Genomic DNA, 24,261 nt, shown 5'->3' with positions numbered 1-24,261 from the left:
TGTGGGGGTATCTATTTATTTCATTAATCTTTTTGGCAGCCATTTAGCTGTGCCTTCTTTGACATCAAACAGGCATATCAATCCTTGGCCCCATATGAGAACTGGGTCTGGGCCATTCTATTTAAAGGTAAGTGGGTCCTTCCACAGAACTGTGGCATAGTTTTTATTGGTCTCAGCATGCCAAAGGCAATCAGCAGCAGCATTGTCATGAGCTTTTAGATTTAGAAAATTAAAAATGAACAAGGCATGTTAGAGAATATTTCTGGGAGACTTCTTCTGGGAGTATAGTCCCCCCTCTTCTGTTTTAAAAGCCAATTTTTCAGAGTTCTTGTAAAACCAGGGCAGTAGCTGCTCCACCCATACTCAGAGAGTTATTAAGATATTATTTTAAAGTTTTATAATATCTGTTTTGTAATATCTTGTCTTTGAGGATTATAAGGAATTCCAGTAATATGGGTAATAATAAATTGTTAACTAAACATCTAAAATGTCTGACTGTAAGAGTCAGTTTTGTTTATCTTAATCTGATATGGAACACCTAGCATAAAAGATACTATAGGCAATAACTAATTATATTTTTAATTGTTTCTCTTGTTAAAGTAATTGTAACTAGAAAGCCTGAAAAGGTGTCAAATCACATATACATATTTTAATTTTTTAAATAAAACATGAGTTACATCCACTTATCATAATTGATCAGGTATAAGTCCTCAAGTATTAATACTATTATGAAAAAATTGCAGACTCTAAAAACAAATTTTGTAAATTGACCATATCCTCTCTAAAGATGTCAAATTGTTGTCTCAGGCTATTATTATCAAACATAGATCTATAAAAATGTACAATCTTGTGGTGATGTTATATAATGACTTTTTAACTATTAATGATGATCTTATAAAAATTTTTAAAATCATATCCATGATTATTAAGCTCTTTTATAATGAGACTGTTACTAGGCCTTTTGCTTTTAGTCAGAAACTGTAATAAGAATTTAGTCAGTCTCTCAGACAACATCAGTTAATTGTTCCTAGACAAATGACCAGACTTTTACTCAGAGCACATTTCAGGAGGTTATAAAACAATTTATCAAAGGTCAATGAAAAGGGAACCAACAATTTACCATAGGTGTTAGAATAGAAAATAAAATATTGTCTGGGCTTATCTACACAAATGTTCACTGATAACCCAGTTATAGTCTTGTGGCTATCTTCTTTTGAATTTGTTGGAAGGGGATTACTTTCTTGTTCTTTCTAGGGTACAATTTCCCTCCTTGTATTGGAGCTTTCCCACTATTATCCTTTGTAGTGCTGGATTTGTGGGAAGATATTGTGTAAATTTGGTTTTGTCATGGAATATCTTGGTTTCTCCACCTATGGTAATTGAGAGTTTTGCTGGGTATAGTAGCCTGGGCTGGCATTTGTGTTCTCTTAGGGTCTGTATGACATCTGTCCAGGATCTTCTGTCTTTTATAGTATCTGAGAAGTCTGGTTTAATTCTGATGGGTCTGCCTTTATATATGTTACTTGGCCTTTTTTCCTTGCTGCATTTAATATTCTTTCTTTGTTTTGTGCGTTTGGTGTTTTGATTATTATGTGATGGGAGGTATTTCTTTTCTGGTCTAGTCTATTTGGAGTTCTGTAGGCTTCTTGTATGTTTATGGGCATTTCTTTTTTTAGGTTAGGGAAGTTTTCTTCTATAATTTTGTTGAAGATATTTATTGGCCCTTTAAGTTGGGAATCTTCACTCTCTTCTATACCTATTATCCTTATATTTGGTCTTCTTATTGTGTCCTGGATTTCCTGGATGTTTTGTGTTAAGAACTTTTTGCATTTTGTGTTTTCTTTAACAGTTGTGTCAATATTTTCTATGGTATCTTCTGCACCTGATATTCTCTCTTCTATCTCTTGTATTCTGTTGGTGATGCTTGTGTCTATGACTCCTGATTTCTTTCTTAGGTTTTCTATCTCCAGAGTAGTCTCCCTTTGTGATTTCTTTATTGTTTCTACTTCCGTTTTCATGTCCTGGATGGTTTTGTTCAATTCCTTCACCTGTTTGGTTGTGTTCACTTGTAATTCTTTACGGGATTTTCATGTTTCCTCTTTAAGGGCTTCTACCTGTTTACCTGTGTTCTCCTCAGTTTCTTTGAGAGTATTGTTTATGACCTTCTTAAAGTCCTCTATCATCGTCACCATCATCATTAGAAGTGATTTTAGATCTAACTCTTGCTTTCCTGGTGATATGGGGAATTCAGGGCTTTCTAGTATGGAAGAACTAGGTTCTGATGATGCCAAGTACCCTGGGTTGCTGATGCTTATGTTCTTGAGCTTGCCTTTCACCATCTGGATCTCCTTAGTGCTACCTGCCCTGTCTGACTGGAGCATATCTTTCCTATAATCTTAGTTGTGTCAAAACTGTGTGAGGTGGGTGTTGCTACTGGGGTAAGAGCTGGGGCCCAAGATCTGTTCAGTGCTCAGGCCTAGAACGGAAGGAACCAGTGCTCTAGGCCAGGAGTGAATTCCTGGGTCCCAGTGGGTCCCAGTTACCCCCTTTTTGAGGCTGGTGTTGCTGTCTTCTTAACTAAGATACTACCTGTGTTAAAGCTCCTGGGAGACCCTCTTCCTCTGGGTTCTGAGAGATTGGATGCAGGGCTACCTCCCAGGATCTGCTGGGTGCTCGGGCTACCTCTCAGCATTCTTATCTTTCAAGCCCTCTAAGAACAGACAACTGAATTCTGCTCATAGCATTCAATGGTTTTCTAGCCCAAAATTCTAAAGTCTTCTACATTTCCTTTTAAAAACAGTTCCCAAAGTTACACAGCAATGGCCCCATTCTCTATACTATTTCTGCCCTCCTTGCATTTTCATTTTTAGACAAGATTATTTTTATTATTTTTAATTATATGTATGTGTGTGGGTGCATATGAATTCAGGTGCCTGTGGAGAACAGAAGTGTTGGATGTTTCTCTGAACTGGAGTTCAAGAGTTGAAGACATGTTTTTTTCCAACCCACTGCTTTAACTGTTCCTTGTAATTGTAGGTGATTAGAAATACACAATGATTAAAAATACCTATTTTGACATTGCTTAGAAAACCTGGCCTCAACATTTCTTTACCATGTTTCCTCTTCTGTAATATTAACAGAAGAAAATAAAAACCCAATATTATTCTTAAACCATGATGTGGTGGGGGCGAGGGGGGGGGATGCATGCAGTTGAAGACTGTTGTGAGCTTCCAAATGTAGGTTCTGGGAATTGAACTTGGGTCCTCTGTAAGAGCATTCATTGTAGGCTCTTCTGAGCCATCTGTGTAACCCCATATTATGCTTTGATATAGTAAAATAACCAAACAAACAAACACAAAACAGAGTAGAGAGAGCTTATTTTGGCTTCCAATTCCAGGTGTAAGTTTCTTTTATTTCCTCTGATGGAGGGATTAGATGAGAGTCATACTCAGGTTTCATGAATACGCAGCTGGTGCTAAGCCCAGAACATTTCTCTGTTCTAACCAACCCTAGGCCTAGAGTTGGAAGCTTCTGGTCTTTATTCAATGTAATCTTCCAAGCTGACTGATTCAAGTCTAGCTTCTCTCAGCTTCTGCCTGAATTTCTCTGCTTATACTCATACTAACTTTGGCAGTATGTTCTAATCTTCTGCCTCCTTTTCATTCTATGGCTCATTCTGTCTTCACCTGAATCTAGCCTGTCTCTCTAAAACTGTCCTGGTAAAACTGCCCTGTCTTCACCTCTCTCGGTGCTGTTCACAATGGACTGACCTTCCTACCCTAGTTAGCAGAATCAGGAAGATATTCCATAGATATGCCACCCCAGTTTACATAGATCCTCAGTTGATCCTCACTTCCCAAGTGATTCTAGATTATGTGAAGTTGACAAGCAACACTAACACCCAACTGCCATAGACAGATACCACTATTTAGATATCTAGCAACATAGACAAGCATAAAATAATGAGAAGTAGATTTAGGGAAAATCTAATTGGAATGATGGGGCAGATCACTGGAAATTTCATATTGTAAGGGTAAAAAAGTTAAGCCTGTTTCTCTTATCCACCAGGCCTTATTCTATGTCATAAAGCACGGGCATAGTTCTATGTCTACAGTATAGCCCATGAATATTATAGCCCGTCTGCTTTGTCTCTGGATTTTTTTTTCAAGCTAAATTCCATTTTTCTCTCCACATACTTTTAGCTCCCTTCTCTATCTCAATCACTCTCTTCCAAAGAGGCTTTAGTTTGTGTAAGTCTCCATATTAACATTGTCTGATGATATATTTGTGTGTGTGTGTGTGTGTGTGTGTGTGTGTGTGTGTGTAATGAACAGTGGTGTTAAGGAGATTTAAATCTCATCTCTTTTTCCATTCAATTATCTATGTATCTGGCTTTTAAGCTCTAAGTCTGACAATGTTGCCTTATGTTTATATGTCCAGTTGAACCTAAGAATTAGATGATTTGTTCAGGCCTAATTGCATTTCTGTTTTGGAATTTTACCTCATCAACTGTACTTGCTCAAAATTCTGACAATTCACTACGTAGATTAATCAAATGCTATTGAACAACCTCAAAATTTATTTCACAAACTTGATCATTTTCAGCTGATTCACAAGACAGATTTTTTTGATTGTTACTTCTCTCTTCATTAATAATACAGATATTCAGTACATATACATCACTTGGTACTAGGCTTCTGTAGAGTGTGCCTTCACTGTCATAGTTGCCCATTAGCTCTATGGAGAAATTGCAGTTTTGTATTTTAGAAGTTGATACAGCTGGGGTATTCAGGAGTGCCTTGAGGAAAGCTTCTTGAGAATTATTTTGGAGAAATTTATGCAAATTGGACAGTAGTCTTGCAAGAAGCAGCAGTATGGTCTGCAGCAGTGACTGTCTTGTTGTGGACCTGCAGCAGTATTAGAAGAGAGGGCAGCTGAGGAAGAATACAAACACCACCTGTTAAGCTTTGAGGTTTTGCTTTTCTGTTTTACTGTGACCTGAACTTCTCATTTATTTTTATTTTTCCAATTAAACATTATGTTTCTTCACTGAAAAGTTGTTAAATAACAGTTATATACATTTTAAAGGTAGAAGATGCCTTTTTTTATAACTACACCTCTTAACATACATACATTTATTTATGTGTGTTAAGCTCTGCTCTTTGTTCACAATGATACAGAGCCTGTAGACCAGGTTAAAGGGTTTAGTTCTTTCTACCAAGAACAAAAAGAGAAACCACCAAAAAAGATTTTTATGTAGCATAATAGGATAGTCAGCTTTCTTCCATAGTAGTTTCCTTTATGTTATTCTGTTTTCACCTCCTACAAAACAACATCAGTCTCATATAGTCCAAAAATATTAAATGAAAAACTCCAGAAATAACCAACTAATGCATTTGAAATTCCATAGTGTTCTGAGGTGCATGATAAAGTCTCATCCTCACCACAATGTTCCTGGGACATGACTCACTCATTTCTCCAGCATAGCCATACTACATATCCTACCCACCCATTAGTCACTTAATAGTTATCACAGTGATTGTCAGTCATAGTATCCAGTACTTATATTCAGGTAACCCTAATTTTACTTAATAAAAGCCCCCAGAGAACAATAATACTGAAGCCTGCAATTTGAATATACTAAAGAAAAGTCGTAAAGTGTTTTCTTTAAGAGAAGAGGTGAAGCAATAAGATATTTTAGGACAGGTAGATCCTTGCTATTGTAGCATAGGTTATACTTGCTCTGTTCTGGTTTTAGTTAATGTTGTTAATCTCTCAGCGTGCTTGATTTACTAAGTTTTATGATAGGGCTGTATAAATGCACATGCATGGGAGCAGAGGGATTAGGACATGCACCACCTACAGGCTAGGATAGTATAGGGTCTCTGGCATCCAGTGTGGTGATGCTCTTGAAACTGATCTTGGGGAGCAACTGTATTAATGAAGATTTGTTTTGGTGGAATAATCAAGAGGCAGTTGTAGTTATCCAGGCAAGAGGTTTTGCAACATGTCTAGAGGAGAAGCATCAGCATGAAAAAAGGTAATTAAATTCCAAAAATATTTTGAAATTAAATTCAGCAAAATTTTCAGGATGAAGAGTCAGGTGTATAGGTAAGAAAGAGAGAGAAAAGATGTCACAAGTCTTGACTTTCTGAAAACTAAGAGGGCCACATTTGGTAGAGGAATAGAATGAGCTGTTGAACTTAGTCATGGACATGTTTGGGGTACTCTTATGTGTCTGCACTTAACAGCAACAAAAGCCTGAGAGCAACAGGAAAAGTCCATTACAGCAAGATGGATAAATAAATATGATATAAATTGGCTGAGATGTTGTATAACTTTAAGCTACAAGACTACAGAGAATGTGATTAGCATGAAGAAAGATAGGGTATGAATATCAGTAACTGTAGCCAAGTAAAAAGACATATACAGAAAAGGTACAGTAAGAAAATACATAAACATTTTAACTGTGATTCTGCAAGGATAGTGGGATGGTAAAGAATTTTTGAAGGTTAAATTTTTTATATCAAAATAATTATCTTGGAAATTAAATTTTTTATCTGGTTTATTCCTTATATCATTGACTTATAATGACCTCAATTTAAACACTTGCTTTTGTAACCTGATTTAAGAATAATTATTTGAAGTTTTTAAAAAATGTGACCTTTTACTTTGTTGTAAAGTTGAATGGGGACAAATTCTTAAGTTAGCATTGGACATTTTGGCCCTGTTAGAGCTGAATTAATCAATACACCCACACTTCCAGCTTTTAACCTGTCACCTGTAAGCAGTGCAGACTCAAGCGCCTTCCTTTTCTTTACACATTGAGATTCTTGTAAAATGTTATTTATCCATGTAAAACATATTTTGACTCAAAAATATGAGGATTTTCACTTTTGATAGTCTTAAATAACTAGCTATATCCTTTAATATATACAGCTAATCCATTACATCCACTAAACCTTGATCAAGGATTTGGTCTATGATAGAATGGTGAGCAGGTTTATGAATAACTGAATGTGTGATATTTTAGTTACACCTTATAAAATTGTTTTAGTCAACTTTAATTAAAATTGTATTTAACAACATGCGCACATTTCATGTCTATTGGTTTAGTGACTTCTTAATGTTTACTCACATAACCACCACAATCAACATATAAAACATTTCTATCACTCCAAAATGTTTACTTGAACCAATTCTCTTGCTCCAAACACCCAAGATCTTCCTTCTGTCTCTCAGGATTAGTTTCATTATCTCTAGGATAGCATATAAAAGTAATCATATTCTGTATATTCTTTTGGATCTGAGTGTTTTCACAACATGTGTTATTATTCATCTATGTTGTTGCTTGTGTGTATCACTTTTTGTTATTTCATGGGATTCAGTTTATAAATATATTATCTGTCGCTCTGTTCTCTAGTTAACAAACACATTGTTTCCAAAGTTTAGCTATTACTCTAAAATAGCTACTATAAGCATTTCTAAATCTGTATTTTCATCTCACCTAAAATTACTGAGTTCTATAATAAGTATTTGCCTAGCTTCATCAGATACTGGGGTTGCTTTCAGATCCTCAGACTTAGTTACCAGTGCCTTTACCTATTGAGCTCTTTTGCCAGGGATTTCTGTTATGGTTTATATGTGTTTGCACTAAGAAACTTTTGCTTACACCAAAGTTCCGAATATTTCTTATCTTCTGTAATAGTTTTATTCTTTCAAGCTTTTACAGTTCAGTTGGTTATCCATTTAGAATCATTTCTTTTCTTTTGACTTTTTTTAATTGGATATATAATTTACATTTCAGATGCCATCCCCTTTCCCCATTTCCCCTCCTTAGAAAACCCCTATCCCATACCCCTTTCTCCTTTTAGCTTTTATACAATTTTTTTAATGTTAACCAATGGCTTCATAAATTTGGTAATGCTCAATATCAATCAGAAGTGTAACCTAATACCCAACCTAGATATATCAACTATCTTTGACTGTTGGAGACATGTGAACATCTGCCTCCATGTGTGGCCCCCCCTCTCTCTTTCTCTCTCACCACCTAGCTCCTCCTCTCCTTCTCCTCCTCCTCTTCTTACTCCTCCTCTCCTTATTCCTCCCACCTTAGCTCCTCCTACATATCACCCTTCCTGTTAAAATAAAACTTTTCTCTCAAAATACAGTTAGACCATAACTATACCAATTTATGTCAGTAAGGTGCAAGATAGACCTAATACCCAGTCCATCATTTTGTTGACTAAGCAGAACCTCTGTCATCTCTCCTAAATAAAAGACTTAGTTCTGAATCTGGCTTTTTTTTTTTTCTTGGCTTTAGAATGAATTTCAGCTGAAAACCATCCTCTCAAATCTTTTCTCTCGATGTACATAGCCGGGATTGGCTATGAGACTATAAATCTTCAATCCCATCAGAAATACAGAATGACTGAATTAACTGAAACTATGGGAAGCACAAAGCATAGCTTCTAAAACATAGCCAATTAATAGAGACCACTGAACACCTGGACAGTGCCTATACTACAGAACGTTGGAGCATCTGATCTTCAGCCTTCTGGCCCAGGATCATCTGACAGACTTTAGTGATACAGAATTATTAAGGGCTGATTACTCTGTCTTGGCAGATATAATCAGTCGACTATTCTGCAAGTGTGTCCTTTTCTGGACAGTGATTTGTCTGTAGATGGAAAGAGGCAATTCTTGCCTAGTGGCTGACTCACCACAGTTGGAATAACTCCAAAGATGCTCAATTTCTTCTTAGAATCCAAGACAGGAAGCTGTCAGGAGCAGACAGGTCTCTAATCAAAATGAACATTAATACAGAAATGTTTGTAACATCAATTCTGTGGATTTCTGATGTTTTGAAAACCAACTATTTATGTAAGGTGATCTGGACTGTTGTCTGTTAGCTCCTCTCAACTATTTCTAAGGAAAATATAGAAAACACCCTAACAATAAACTCAAAGCCATGAATTTGCTATAGGCCCTTAACTCACAAGCTAACCATCTCAAAAAAGTTAAAAAAGTTAAAAAAGTTAAAGAAAGACTGGGTCTAAGCCTTGTATTCCTAAATGTGTTATACAGGCACAATGCCCATGATAGTAACAATGCTCATCTCACTTTTATATCAATAAGAAGCTCGTACCAATGAAAACCTTAAATTTGAAATCAAAGTAAATTTTGTACCATTTAAGAAATTATAACTTCATCTTAATAACAATTATACATAATTCTACCAGTAGGTTATGGCCATGCAATAAATCCTAGCTAATCCTCCCTGTTCCACCAAAACCACTACTTTTCCCTAGAAAGACAGCCCAATATTAACCACCTGGGCTGGAGAGATGGCTCAGCAGTTAAAGGCTAGGCTCACAACGAAAATATAAGAATCATTTCTAAGTAGTAGTACAAGGGGTAAGATGAAAGTTCTGTTGTTTTGTGATTGACTTTAGTGTGAGTTAAGATTAAAGGTTAGTATGAACCAAGGGATGGATAGATGGATGGATGGATGGATGGATGGATGGATATATGAACCTTGGAGAGTGGGAACATGTTATTAGGGTGAAGTTTCATTGGCCGAGAGTTACAATTCTGGGGATACTTCATTTGCATGGAGAGGCATTCCATTGAGCCAGTATTTTGCCAAGGATTATATGTTACTCAGATAGAAGATTGGGGATCAGGCTCCCCAGATCAGGCAGAGACGAGAAAGCCCCATTAAGAAAACAGAGTGAGTCCTCCATTTTTGTTCAGGAAGGCTGACCAGATATAATAGACTACAACCTTAGTATTGTGGTGCAACAGTCTTTCTAAAACTAGTGTAATTACTAAGTATAATCATCTCTAGTTACATCTATTTTCCTTCATCATTTTGTTGTTCTTTAGTCTGAATAAATTTCACTGGTTATAGACCACATTTTATTTATCTATTACTTTGTTGATGGACAACTGACTGACTCCATAACTTAGATGTTATAAATATTGCTAGAAAAACCATTGATATATAAGGGTTTCTGTGGTATGTTGACTTAGAGCCCATTAGTTATGTAAAAGTAAAATAATTGGGCCATATAATGGCTCTATTTTCATTGTTGAAAAACCTCTATACTGCATAACTTATATTACCATCAGCAGTGCATAAAGGCTCCCTTTTCTCCACATCCTCACAAGCATTGATCATTGTTTCTTCATAATAAGTACCATTCTGGGAGGAATGAGATGGAATCTCAGTGTGCTTCATTTGCATTTCTCAGAGGATTCTTGATATTTTTGTGTTTTTTTATAGAAATACTGGCTATTGCTATTCATCTTTTGAGAATTGTCTTTTCATTTCATTAACCCATTCATTGATTGGGTTGATTGATTTCTTGTTTTGTCTTATAGTGCTTTCCTTAGATGGGTAATTAGTGATGATTTTTTTTCTCCCATTCCATAGCCTGTAGCAAATCTTTTTAATTTCATAGAATTTCATTCCTCAATTGTTGGTATTTCCTGAGTGACTACAATCCTTTTCAGAGTTTTTACCTATGCCTCAAATTTGAAGTATTTAAAAAATTTCACTTTCTTAAGTTTATCCAAGGAATTTTAGAGTGTGTGTGTGTGTGTGTGTGTGTGTGTGTGTGTGCATGTTTTCATGTGAATGCAGCTGAGAGCACATGTGAGTGTCCCTGTGGATGCCAACAGTCAACAATAGGCTTCTTCATCTTTTTGATACTGCTGTCTTGCTGTTCATCAGTTCATCTAGATCAGCTAGCCAGGTCCAGGCATTCAACCTACCTCTGCCTTTGTATCCCTAGGGTTACAGGTGCATGCCAGCACACCCAGCTTTTAGCATGGATGCTAGATGTCTAACCTCAAATCCTCATGCTTGCACTTCGTGTTTAGATTCATTTAGTTTTTATTTTATAATATTTACATTTTTAAAAAATATGTATTTGTTTGTCATCAAAATTGCTAATTTTCTCTCTCATATACCTTCTCTTTCTTTCTGTTTTTTCTTCCTTCCTTTCTTTCTGTCTTTTTTCCCTTGAGGCAGGGTATCACCGTGATAGCTATGGCTGGTCTGCAACTCTGTATGTAGAACAGGCTTGCCTTGAACTTGTACAGATCCACCTTCAGGGGCTTGGAATTAAGTACTAAACACGTGTGCCATCATACTTTGTCTCTGTGTTAGCAGTTCTCTCTATTGTTGACTCCTTTTCTTGGTCCTGGATTGAATTTATCTACTCATGTGTATTGTTGTTGAAGTCACTGATCATTTTTACCCAAAAACTTTAAAAAAAAACAAAAACAAAAAACTTCTAAAATTCTCATTCAACATTTTCCTCTTTTCAGTATCTTTGAACTCAGCAGTTAAGTATTTTTGATCATGAAAGTTGTATTGCTTTGCTTTTGCATGTTTCTTTATTCTTATGTGATGATTTCTACACATCCTAGTTTGGGTATCTCTTTTATTATTATTTAGAGGATCCTTTTCCTCTTCAGGGTGCATACTACCCATAGAGGAGGAAACCAAAACATCAGTAACAACAAAAACTGCTCTAAGAGCAACATCATACCATGTGAAGCTTAGAGATACAGTTAAAAGTGATGAAAACCCACTAATACATCACCAAATGACCATAAACCAGAAAATGGCACAGCTAACTAGTACATGGTGTGGAATAACTGACTATGTAGGGTGTGTGTGTAGAAGTGTTTACTAAATGAGGTCAAATCAACAAGGAGGAAAAGGAGCATATATGAAAGACAAAGGTTAAATGAAAGAAAGGAAAAGGAAGAATGTAGGAGTGGAACATAGGGGTATCCGCTGATATTGTCATCGTTCAGGTCTTCTTTAGACCATATTGTTAGTATTTCATGGGTGCAGTTCTCTGCCATATATAGAAGACACTATCTTGCAGCAAATGTCCCGATGTTCTGCCTCTTAACAAATGTTACTCCCTGAGTTCTGTGATAGTCTCAGAGTCTCAGGTATAGGGATTCTTGTGAAGATGCATCAATCGGTGATGAGCACAGTATGGTCAGTTTTTCTCTGCACATTTTGACCGGTTATACATTCTGTAATGGTCTCTGTCTTTTGCAAAAAGAAACTTCTTTTTTTCATGAGATGAGAGGTGAGAGCTATATTAACTGCCATATGTGTATATTCTTGTTAGATATGTATTTAGTGAGTCACCAGGAATTTGGGTACAACTGGTAATATTTTTATCTCTCATTCCCTCTGAAGATTTCTTGCATGTAGGATTTTACCCTGGGGTGCAGATTTTTTTTTAGGGTTGGGGCACAGATCTAAATTTTGCATTTTCCCACCTCAATATGAAAAGGATATGATTTCATACTGCCTGGCCTATGAAAATCAGGGGCATTCTTAGCTTGAAAAACACCAAACCATGAAATCATTCACATTCTATGTACCATATCTTTCTAAATGAAACTCTGCTGTAGTTTCTGCCAGTTTTCTGTCACTTTGCAGTGACTCCAAGTATCTGCTTTGTAAGGGGGACATCATCCAAGCTTCAAAGTAATAGCTGCAGGTTGCTTGGTACATTGCCTTCTTGGTAACATTGCTACAAGTTCAAAGTTTATGAAAACACTGCTGTTTTCAGTAAAGTTTTTATAAATATTAGCAACAACTTGTCAGTGTAGACATTCAGTTGATGTTTGTTGTATAAATAATGACTACCCTGTCTTTTTACTGGGGAATTGAGTCCATTGATGTTGAGAGATATTAATGGCAATTTTGTTACTTCCTGTTATTTCTGGGACTTTGATTCAATTCCATTGATCAACCTATCTGTTTCAATACCAATACATGTAGTTTTTATTACAATTGCTCTGCAGTGCAGCTTGAAGTCAGGGATGGTGACACCTCCAGTAGTTCTTTTATTTTTCAGGATTGTTTTAGCTATTCTGGGCTTTTTGTTTTTCCATATGATGTTGAGAACTCTTCTTTCAAGATCTGTAAAGAATTGTGTTGGAATTTTGATGGGGATTACAGTGAATGTGTAGATTGCTTTTGGTAAGATCGACATTTTCACTATGTTAATCCTACAGATTCATAAGCATGAGAGAGCTTTCCACCTTCTGATAGCTTCCTCAATTTCTTTCTTCAGAGAATTGAAGTTCTTGTCACACAGGTCTTTCAACTGCTTGGTTAGAGTTACACCAAGATATTTTATGTAATTTGTGGCCGTTGTGAATTTAGGTACAGTCTCCCTCTCTTCTTTCTTAGCCTGCTTATCACTTACATAGAGCAGTGCTACTGGTTTCTTTGAGTTCATTTTGTATCCTGCCACTTGGCTGAAAGTCTTTATCAGCTGTAAGAATTCTCTGGTAGAATTTTTGGAGCCACTTATATATACTATCATATCATCTGTAGATAGCAATACTTTGACATCTTCCGTTCTAATTTGTATCCCCTTGATCCCCTTTTGTTGTCTTGTTATATCTAGAACTTCAAGTACTATATTGAAGAATAGACAGCTCTATATTATCCCAGATTTTAGTGGAATTGCTTTAAGTTTCTCTCCATTTAATTTGATGTTGGCTATTGGCTTGCTGTATGTTGCCTTTATTGTGTTTAAGTATGTACCTTGTATCTCTGATCTCTCCAAGACTTTTAACATGAATGGTGTTGGATTTTGTCAAAAGCTTTTTAAACATCTGATGGGATGATCATGTGGTTCTTTTTGTTTTGTTTGTCTTGTTTTCATTCAGTTAGCATGTATGGTGTATTATGTTAATGGGTTTTCTTATATTGAACCAACAACCCTGCATCCCTGGAATGAAGCCTACTTGATTATGGTACAAGCAGTATTTTTGGATTCGGATTGCTAGTATTTCATTAAGTGTTTTTGCATCAACGTTTATGAAATTGGTCTGAAATTCTCATTCTTTGTTGAAGCTTTGTGTGGTGTAGGTATCAGGGTGACTGTGGCCTAAGAGAATGAGTTTGGCAGTGTTCCTTCTGTTTCTGTTTTGTGGAATAGTTGAAGGAATATTGGCATTAGCTCTTCCTTGGAAGTAAGGTAGAATTTTGTAGTAAATTCATCTGGCCCCGGGCTTTTTTTGATTGGAAGGCTTTTAATGACTGCTTCTATTTCCTTGGGGGTTATAGAGATATTCAGATAGTTTACCTGATCTTGATATAGCTTTGGTAATTGGCATCTATCTAGAAAATCATTCATTTCATTTAGATTTTCCAATTTTGTGGAGTACAGGCTTTTGAAGTAAGATCTAATGATTTTTTTATTTTCTTAGTGTCCATTGTTATGTCTCCCTTTTCATGGAGAAAATTTTGTTAGTTTTTATACTTTCTCTCTGCATTTTAGTTAGTTTGACTAAGGGTTTGTCTATCTTGTTAATTTTCTCAAACCAGCTCTTGGTTTAGTTGTTTCTTCCTTTTGTTCTCTTCGTTTGTAATTGATCAATTTCAGTCCTGAGTTTGATTATTTCCTGCTGGATACCCCTCCTGGGTGTGTTTGCTTCTTTTTTTCTTTTTTTTTCTAGAGCCTTTAGGTATACTTCTAATTCATTAGTGTGAGAACTCTCCATGTTCTTTAGGAGGGCACTTAGTGCTATGAACTTTACTCTTAGAACTGCTTTCTTAGTGTCCCAGCCTGCACTGCTCCACACTTGGGTGCCATGTGCTCTGGTCTGCACCCCACATTTGGGGCCAGATGTCCCGTCCGTTCAGGTCAGTCAACAGGGTCTAGCAAGAGAGAGAGAGAGAGTGGGAATGGAGGGGCAAGAGACGCAAAGAATGGAGACAAGACAGAGGGTCTGATCAAGGTTGAAAGGAAATCCTGGGTATTTATATGCTTTACCACGTGCCTTGCTGGCATGGACAAGCAGGGGAACACAACTGAACATACTTTACCATGTGCGCCTTGCAGCTGGGGGCAGTAAACAACAAAACAAGATATAAGAGAAAAACAAGATATTTATCAGAGTGTGCTCAGCTGTTGTGGGCTGTTGAAAAATAAGTCTCTTGTCAGGTTCTATGGCTCGAGATGGTTGCAAAGATGATAGCCACTTTCTGCTAGGAGTTGGCTCCCAACATCTTAGTGTGACACGTTTGGATATGTTGTGCCCTTGTTTTCATTGAATTATAGAGAGTCTTTAAGTTTTTTTCTTTTTCTTCAGTGACCCAGTGATCATTCAATAGAGAGCTGTTCAGTTTACATGAATATGTAGGATTTCTGTTGTTTCTGTTGTTGATAAAGTCCAGCTTTAATCCATGGTGATCTGATGGGGTTATTTAAATTTTCTTGTATCTATTGAAGCTTGCTTTGTGACCAATTACAAAGTCAATTTTGGAGAAGGTTCCGTGAGATGCTGAGAAGAAGGTTTATTCCTTTTGCGTTTGGGCAAAATGTTCTGTAGATATCTGTTAAGTTCGTTTGAATCATAAGCTTTGTTAATTTCATTATTTCATTATTAGTTTAGTTTCTGTCCATTGATGAGAGTGAGGTGTTGACGTCTCCTACTGTTAATATGTGGGGTTCAATGTGTGATTTAAGTTTTAGTACTGTTTCTTTTAAGGATGTGGGTACCCTTGGATTTGGAGCATAGATGTTCAGAATTGAGAAGTCCTCTTGGTGGGTTGTTCCTTTGATGAGTATGGAAGCATCCTTTCCTGTCTCTTTTGATTTTTTTTTTTTTTTGGTTGGAAGTCTATTTTATTAAATATTGAAATGGCTACTCCAGCATGTTTCTTGGGTCCATTTGCTTAGAAAACCTTTTACCGACCTATTTTGAGATAATGACTATATATTGTTGCTGAGATGTGTTTCTTGTATGCAGCAGAATGGTGGATTATGTTTATGCATTCATTTTGTTAGCCTATGTCTTTTTTACTGGGTAATTGAGTCCATTAATGTTGAAAGATATTAATGACCAGTTTGTTAGTTCTTGTTATTTTGATATTGGTTGGTTTTCTCTCTCTCTCTCTCTCTCTCTCTCTCTCTCTCTCTCTCTCTCTCTGTCTCTCTGTCTCTCTCTCTCTCTCTCTCTCTGTGTGTGTGTGTGTGTGTGTGTGTGTGCGTGCGTGTGTGTGTTTTATTTTGTAAAATGATTTATTTCCTGTGTATTCTTGAGTTTAATTTTACTCTTTGGGTGGGTGGGTTTTTTTTTTTTTTTTTTTTTTGTTTTTTTTTTTTTTTTTTCTAGTAACCTCTGTATGTTACCTCTGTATGGCTGGTTTAGTGGAAAGGTATTGTTTAAATTTGGTTTTATCATAGAATATAACATAATGGTTTCTCTATATATGATGACTGAAAGTTTTGCTAGGCTGACTGCTACATGGTCTCTTAGGGATTTCAAGCTCTGCCCAGGCCCTTCTAAAGCTTTAGAGTCTCAGATGGGAAATCAGGTATAATTCTGATAATTATAACTTTATATGTTACCTGGTCTTTTTTCCTTACTGCTTTTAAATTTTTTTCATTGCTCTGTATATTAAGTGCTTTGATTATTATATAGCAGGTCCAATCTACTTGTTTTTCTGTAAGCTTCTTGTACATTTATAGGCATCTCTTTCTTTAGCTTAGGGATGTTTTCTTGTATGGTTTTGTTGAAGATGTTTTCTGAGCTTTTGATCTGTGAATCTTCATTTTCTATTCTTATCATTCCTTGGTATGGTCTTTAAGTGTCCCAGATTTCCTGGATGTTTGTGTCATAAACTTTTTAGATTTTGCATTTTTTGACCAATATATTGATTTCTTCTATTGTTTCTTCTACACCTGAAATTCTCTATCCCATCTCCTGTATTCTGTTGGTGATGCCTCATTTGTGTTTTCTTTTTTGCCTCTATTTCTCTTTTCAGGTCTTGAAGAGTTTTATTTATATCCTTTACCTGTTTGTATTTTCCTGTATTTCTTTATTTTTATTTGCCTCCTCTTTTACTGCCTCTGCCTGCTTAGGAGTATTTTTCTGTATTAAGGATTTATTATCATCTTTATAAGATTGGATTTAAGATCCTCGTCTTAAATTTTCATTAGGATATCCAGGGTTTGCTGTAGTAGGATAGATAGCTGGGCTCTGGTGGTGCCATGTTGTCTAGAGTCTTGTTGATTCTGTTTTTATGCTGTCCTTTAGGCATCTGGTTTTCCATGGTGGTAGGGCTTTCTGGAAAAAGGGCGAGGGGGGTGAGAGGAAGCCATGAGCCAGACAGTGGATGACAGGGTATCTGACTGCTGGCTCTGCCTCAGGCAAGCACCATTGGCAAGGAATTGGTGAGGCAGAATTCCAAGCTGGTAGTTCTTGGGGTCTCTGCAGGTGTTCATGGAGAAGCAGGATGCTCTTGGGTTACTGCAAGGCTCCTCAGGACCAAATAGTGAGCCCAGAGCTAGACAATGGGTTTCAGGGGACCTCGTGCAATTCACCTCTCCAGGCTGTGTCCAGGGAAGACCAGCTGGAATGCATTAATGGGGGAGGGTTCTAAGGTCTTGCCTTCCCCCCCCACCCCACCCCCACCCCCCCACCCCCCACCCCCGGCCCAAAGCCTCCACAGGGAAGCAGGATGCTCTTGGAGTCCTACAAGGCTCCTCAGGACCAAAGAAGCAAAATAGTAAAATTTTAAATCTGATTGAAAGAGAACAAGGAGGGGTATATGGTGGGGAGGAAAGGGAATGGGGAATGATGTAATTATAGTCTAAAGCAATACAACTAATTTTTAAAAATTTAAATCTGAACTCTTATAAGCATACATATCCCTCTGTTTTTCAGAGTGGTACAGTAGTTCAGAATGATCTTTAGAATAAAGAAATCTGTATTGAAAAATCCACATGTTAATTCTCTTAGTCTCTCTGCTTTAGTATAACATAGTGTATTCTCTCCCATCACATACTTGTTTTAAAGAGGAAGAAATGTAAAAGACCTGTATAATTACACTGAGATTCTAATGTATCTTTTAAATTTTTTGCAGAAGAGGATAAATATAACATCTATTCGCCTTTGCTCTTCAAGTATTTTCTGGCAGAAGGAATCATCAATGGACATACTCTGTTGGTTGCATCTGCCAAAGAAAATCCTGCCAGCATTTTACAGGTATAGAATGTAGTAATTGAACATACATTTTGAATGCTTCATGAAAAAAATGTACATACAAGCAAGACATCTCCTTACAAATTATATTTAGACACATTATGAGGAGGTTCTGTTTTTTTTTCTAGTCAGGTTTCACTCTAGACCCTGGCTGGCTTCAAACTCACAACAGTGAGTGTGTCCATTGTGAAATGATTACCACATGTATGACCTCTTAGTTGTCATTGTTGGTGTAGAGAAAATGGTTTGGACCACTTTTACCTTAAGTAAACATTGTAGCATTTTCAGCTAAAATCTCTATGCTCCCAGAATTTACTCAGAGCCAAAAGTTCTGTGTGTTTTAACCAGCATCTCCCTATTTCTCTCATTGTCTAACCCCAGGGAATCACTGTGTTACTTTCTACCATTGTGGATGTTTTGAATTTAGGAGTGTGCTCTAATGATAACATATTCTTTCCCACTTGGAACATTTATCAGAGATATTCAGATTATTGCCACAAACTCTAATGCTTGTAAACAGTAGTTATATTGTTATAACATGAAGATTTGGTACTTGGTTTGAAATTCTTTTCTTTGTAATTAGCCCAGAACAAGTAATTTTTATTTAAATGTCAATGTGTTTTCTGTAATTGAATATTTATCAAGAATATATTCAATGGACAATAAAATTTAATGTATGGTATTATGGTTTTTAGAAAAGAAACTATTTACTTAAACAAAAATAAAAAATGTAAAATCGCTTTATTGTAAGAAACTCAAATAAAGACATCACACAGCTAGATTATAGTAGTCACAAACACTTGCCCAGTCCTAAACTATAATTTCCATTGAATTTCTATGAATTTGAATTTCCATTCTAAAGCCTTAGAACTTTACTAAGGATTTTACACTTCCAATGTCAATTACATTTTTATACATCTATCCACCACAAAAAAGAAAAGACTGCCAGAATTGAACCTGGAATAAAATTGACTTTAAGTACTCTTTCCTGACTCATGTGGCCACTTGCCTATCTCTTTTATTAATACATTTTTTTTTTTTGAAAGGTGCAGACTGCTCAGCAGAGATAGGTCCTTACATAAGCCTAGTGCCCTGAGTTTTAGTCCTGGAACTGACATAAAGGTTTTCACCTATCACTACAAAGTTGTCCTCTGACTGTCATGTGAATTCCAGGACACACATCCCACACTTGCATCAAACACATACACACGCACACAATAAAAATAAGATAAAAATTAGTTGTATTGTAATAGCATTATTTGCTTTTAACAGTAATCATATGTACACACACGTGTGTGTACTCAATGATTATGTTAAATAGTATGTATATTTAACTTTGTTCTAGGTAAATAGAATTATTTAATGATTCATTTTAAAATATTTTAATCCATGTCCTTATATGTCATACAACTCTACTCAATTTAATATAGATTTTTATCCTCAGTAATATTTCTTAAACTTCCAGGCATCTCATTTTATATTTCTAATCTTTGATATGGAAAAGAAGCAGAATTTTGGTTTTAAACAAACACCATTCTCCTCTCCTATGAAAAATGCAAAAGTGTTGTTTTAATATATACATATTTAATGTGGTCTACTTAGTATTTATACGTGTTTAAAATATAATGGATTGTAAAAGCATGAGTGCCAGACATTTAAATTATTCATATACTTTATAATACCAATGCAGAAATATTTTAGTATTTCTCTGAAAAGAATAAACAAATATTTTGTAGTATAAATTGAGATGTTAAATATTGATACAGATAAGTAGGTTTTCTAAATAGTATTTTTTTAGTATTTCAGTTTGTCCAACACAATTATCATTATACTTAAATCTTCATCTTTAGCTGAAGGTTCAATAATGAGCAACAAAAATCAAGGTATTAGCAGTGTTTAGAAATACAGTACAAGAAAAATAATGTGGTAATTGCTTAGTTCTAATTTCTCAAGCCTATAACCAAGGCAAATATTTCTGGTCAAAGAAGAGGGGAAAGACAATCTTATAGACCATAATTATCTTAAAACTGTATATCTGAAAGACAAGAGATAAAAAAGCCTCATCAGCTGCCGAAGATATATTATATAACCACCCAGCAATTTATCCATCATCCTTTGAGAACATATTCATGCCTATTGTAGTCAGAACTCCTTCAGGAAGCCGACATTAAGGTGTAGCTTTGAGAAATTATACCCCTTAGTGAATCCTATAGAACAGTATACGTGGTATTGTGAAATCTTTAAAAAACACAGAGTGAAAGTGTTTTGTAGTTAACTTTTTTATCTAAAAGAATTTTCTTGGTAATCTCAAACCTAATGGATTATTACTGCCCAAGAAAATTTACTTCCTAAGGAATGTTTTCTAAAATAGTAAAAAATTTACATTTACATATAAATATATTTAAACATTTAGTAGTAGATTTTTTTTCATTTAATAAAAATATGTGCACATAAACATCTCCTTGAAAGTTGAACATTCATTTTATAAGTTTAATATCATTTCTTGATTTGTGGAATTCAAAAAATATTCAAAAGTAAAGGCTGATTCATTTTATAGCAGTGTTAAAACTTCAGTTTCATACTTCTTTGTGGTGGCATGGCAGATAAGTAATGTCCATGGAGCAGAAAGTGTGTAATATCTGAAGCAAAGGATGATTTCCTTTAATTTTTTGCAATAAATTTTTGACTTGGTTTTTTTTTTAATTCAGTATGCCCTGTCTCCAACACCAGCCAAGATTGCTTCAGGCAAGATTGAACCGTGAATTTTTAAACACGTAATTAGGACAACTATGTGACTTCTGTCTGGAGCTCCTAATTTGGTGTTTTAGAAATGCTTGTAGGTAGCATCCTGTATATTTAACATCATATCACCATTAAATTTATAGTTCAATTTAAAATTAAGGTCAGGTTTTTTACATTTAATATATTAATATTTCAATTTTTAAAAGAAATAACATTACTATGACATCACAGAATAAGTAATAGCTTATTTAAAATAAGCCATGTTTGATAATATAACAGCAGAATATTCAATAATGAAGGAATATAGTAAAATATCATAATCTTTATAATTTTGTCTCATGAACTTAAGACTAACAAGTAAAAACTTTACTATCTTAGTAAATTGGAAATATTATCCTAAAAATGTTATTCAGATATATATATAAAGGTCATTCATTTACTTAAATCTGCCTCATTTTATCATAAATGTACTTTATTTGATTCTTTGGTTTAAATTGAAATGGAATATACTAGTTATTTAAGAATTAATGAGAGAAGTATTTTTGCCAAACATATATGTACATTTGAATTATTACAGTATTCTTTTGGTGTTCAGATATTTGAGTCTCTATTTACCAGCTATTTGTTATATGACTGAGAAGACACTATGAAAGTGTGACAACACAGAAGGGTCAATGATCTGTCCATTACACTTCAGAACTGAATGGAAAGAATACAAAATATCTCAGACACAGGCGTCATTATTCTGCCAAAAAGTGGCTAAAAGAGGTTAAAAAAAAAAAATGAGTCCTAAATACCTTTGTTCAATTTTATCTTATCAGAAACTTTTATCGCAGTGATTCATAATGATAGCAAATTACCATCCAAATAATTATAAATTATATCCAGCCTTTGTATCATATGCTCAATACCTTATTAATACTATTTCCTCACGCATTTTATATCCTCTATATTATTTATTGTATTTGCTTAAAACTATTATACCTATCTAATTTGAGCATGTCAACTTTACAGAAACTAGACATTGCTTTGTAGGCAGAGCTCAAATCACAAGATTTCTTCCACATCCTGATTGGCATTTTATTTCTTCCTACATATCATCCATCTATATGCTTTTTAGTGTTTAATACTCTGATTCTGTTGGGCGAGAATTGTGTTGTTTGATGCCTGGCGTGACTCTGCCCCAGCCCCTGGCTACTGTAAGAACTTATTTAGAATTCCAGGCCCTCCCCTGGCAGCCAAGCTTAGCAAACTAAAGAATAAGAACTAAGAAAATGTGGAAGAGTGCAGCACTGCTGCCAGTGACCTACATTTGTAGCCAACTTTTAAAGATGGCATGGGATTGGCTTTCCAGTAAGGAAGTGAAAGGGCAAGTGGAAAGGAGAACTGTGAAGGAGAGGCCTGCACTCCTGGCTCCTGGGAGACTTGCTGCTTTGACAGGAGCACACACCAAAGCTGGTGTTTCTACCTGGACACAAGAATGTTGTCAGTAGCAGAGTTAGTTGCCTGTGATGTTTATTATCCAGAGGCTGAAATTTATTTAGAATCTTACCTTAGAGTTTTATTTCTACTTTATTTCTTAGTCTGATGGGATATAAACAAGTCATTTAGACTTTTAAGATATAGTATTCCAGATATCTAAATTTAATGTGAACAGTCTAGGAATTGCTTTCAAAAGTCTAAAGCACTTCTTCAAACCCTAAATTTATTTTCAAAATTTTCATTTTATTTCATTTTTGAGGCAAGAACTCATGTAGCTCAGTCTGGCCTTCAAATCATCCCTGAGAAGGATTTTCGCCTTTTTTATTTCCTGCTCCACCTCAGAACACTGGGATTATAGGCATATTTCTCCACACTTACTTTCATTGTAATACTGGAGACAGAAGCCAATTTATGAATATTTAAATCATTCAGATACTTAAGATACAGTCAGTTTCTTTCTTTAGATTTATAACGTAATTTGATGGTTTGTAATTCAATTTATAGTCTAGGAATGTGTTTCATAAGTCTTAAAAACTATAATACTGGTTATTCTTTTTTTTTAATGGGATATTTTATTTACATTTCAAATATAATCCACTTTTCTCATTTCCCTCCCACCCAGGAACCCCTATCCCCTCCCCTCCCCTCCTGCTTCTATGAGGATATACCCCCACCCCCTGCCCACTCCCACCTCCCCACCCACGAATTCCCCCACACTGGGGCATCCAGCCTTCACTAGACCGAGGACTTCCTTTCCCACCTATGCCTGACAAGGCCATCCTCTCCTACATATGCAGCTGGAGCCATGCATCTCTCCCTATGTGCTCCCAGGCACAGGTTTAGACACTGGGAGCTCTGGTTGGTTGGTATTGTTACTCTCCTCATGGGGCCACAAGTCCTTTCAGTTTCTTCAGTCTTCACTCTCACTCCTCCATTGGGAACACCATGATCACTTCAATGGTTAGCTGTGAGCATCCATATATGTGTGTGTGTGTGTGTCTGTGTGTGTGTGAATGTGTCTGTGTGTGTCTGTGTCTGTGTGTATGTGTGTGTGTCAGGCTCTGGAAGACCTCTAAGGAAACAGCTATATCAGGCTCCTGTCAGCATTCACTTTCTGGCATCCACATCAGCATCTACCTTTGGTGACTGCACATGGGATGAATACCAAGGTAGGACAGTCTCCAAATGACCCCTGCTTCAGTTTCTGTCCCACACTTTTGTCTCCATATTTGCTCCCTTGATTATTTTGTCACTCCTTCTGAGAAGGACCGAAACAGCCATACTTGGTCTTCCTTCTTCATGAGTTTCATGTGGTCTATGAGTTGTATCTTGGGTATTTCAAGCTTCTGGGCTAATATCCAATTATCAGTGAGTGAATACCATGTCTGTTCTTTTGTAATTGGGTTACCTTACTCAGGATGATATTTTCTAGTTCCATCCATTTGCCTAAGAATTTCTCAAATTCATTGTTTTTTAATAGCTCAGTAATATTTCATTATATAAATGTACCACATTTTCTGTATCCATTCCTCTGTTGAAGGACATCTGGGTTTTTTCCAGCTTCTGGCTATTATAAATAAGGCTGCTATGAACATAGTGGAGCATATGTCCTGGTTATATGTTGGAGCATCTTCTGGGTATATGCCCAGGAATGTATAGCTGGATCCTCAGGTAATGCTATGTCCAATTTTCTGAGGAACTGCCAGACTGATTTCCAGGATGGTTGCACCTCTTGTAATCCCACCAACAAAGAAGGAGTGTTCCTCTTTCTCCATATCCTCGCCAGCATCTGCTATCACCTGAGTTTCTGATCTTAGCCATTCTGACTGGTGTAAGGTGGAATCCCAGGGTTGTTTTGATTTGCATTTCTCTGATGACTAAGGATGCCGAAAAATTTTTAGGTGCTTCTCAGCCATTTGAGATTCCTCAGTTGAGAATTCTTTGTTTAGCTCTATACCTCATTTTTAAATAAGGTTATTTGGTTGTCTG

The 24,261-nt window shown here is 35.9% G+C and overlaps 1 protein-coding gene across 5 annotated transcripts in view; it reads left to right on the top strand.

Moving 5' to 3' along the window:
* The window catches only part of Elp4 (elongator acetyltransferase complex subunit 4), a 190,080-nt gene that overhangs the window by 14,221 nt on the left and 151,598 nt on the right, over nt 1–24,261 (top strand). For all 5 annotated transcript variants that reach the window (XR_013108724.1, XM_076929384.1, XM_076929385.1 and 2 more), the window contains exon 3: nt 17,930–18,051. Coding sequence is in view for 4 of the 5 variants with exons in the window: in XM_076929384.1 (XP_076785499.1) it covers nt 17,930–18,051 (122 nt within the window). In the remaining variant the exon portion in view is untranslated. The remainder of the gene's footprint in view (nt 1–17,929; nt 18,052–24,261) is intronic.

The sequence above is a fragment of the Arvicanthis niloticus genome, chromosome 2 (genome assembly GCF_011762505.2).
Source record: "Arvicanthis niloticus isolate mArvNil1 chromosome 2, mArvNil1.pat.X, whole genome shotgun sequence".
Taxonomy (NCBI): domain Eukaryota; kingdom Metazoa; phylum Chordata; class Mammalia; order Rodentia; family Muridae; genus Arvicanthis; species Arvicanthis niloticus.
Note: the sequence above shows the minus strand (reverse complement) of the source record. Positions and strands in the feature narration are given on the sequence as shown.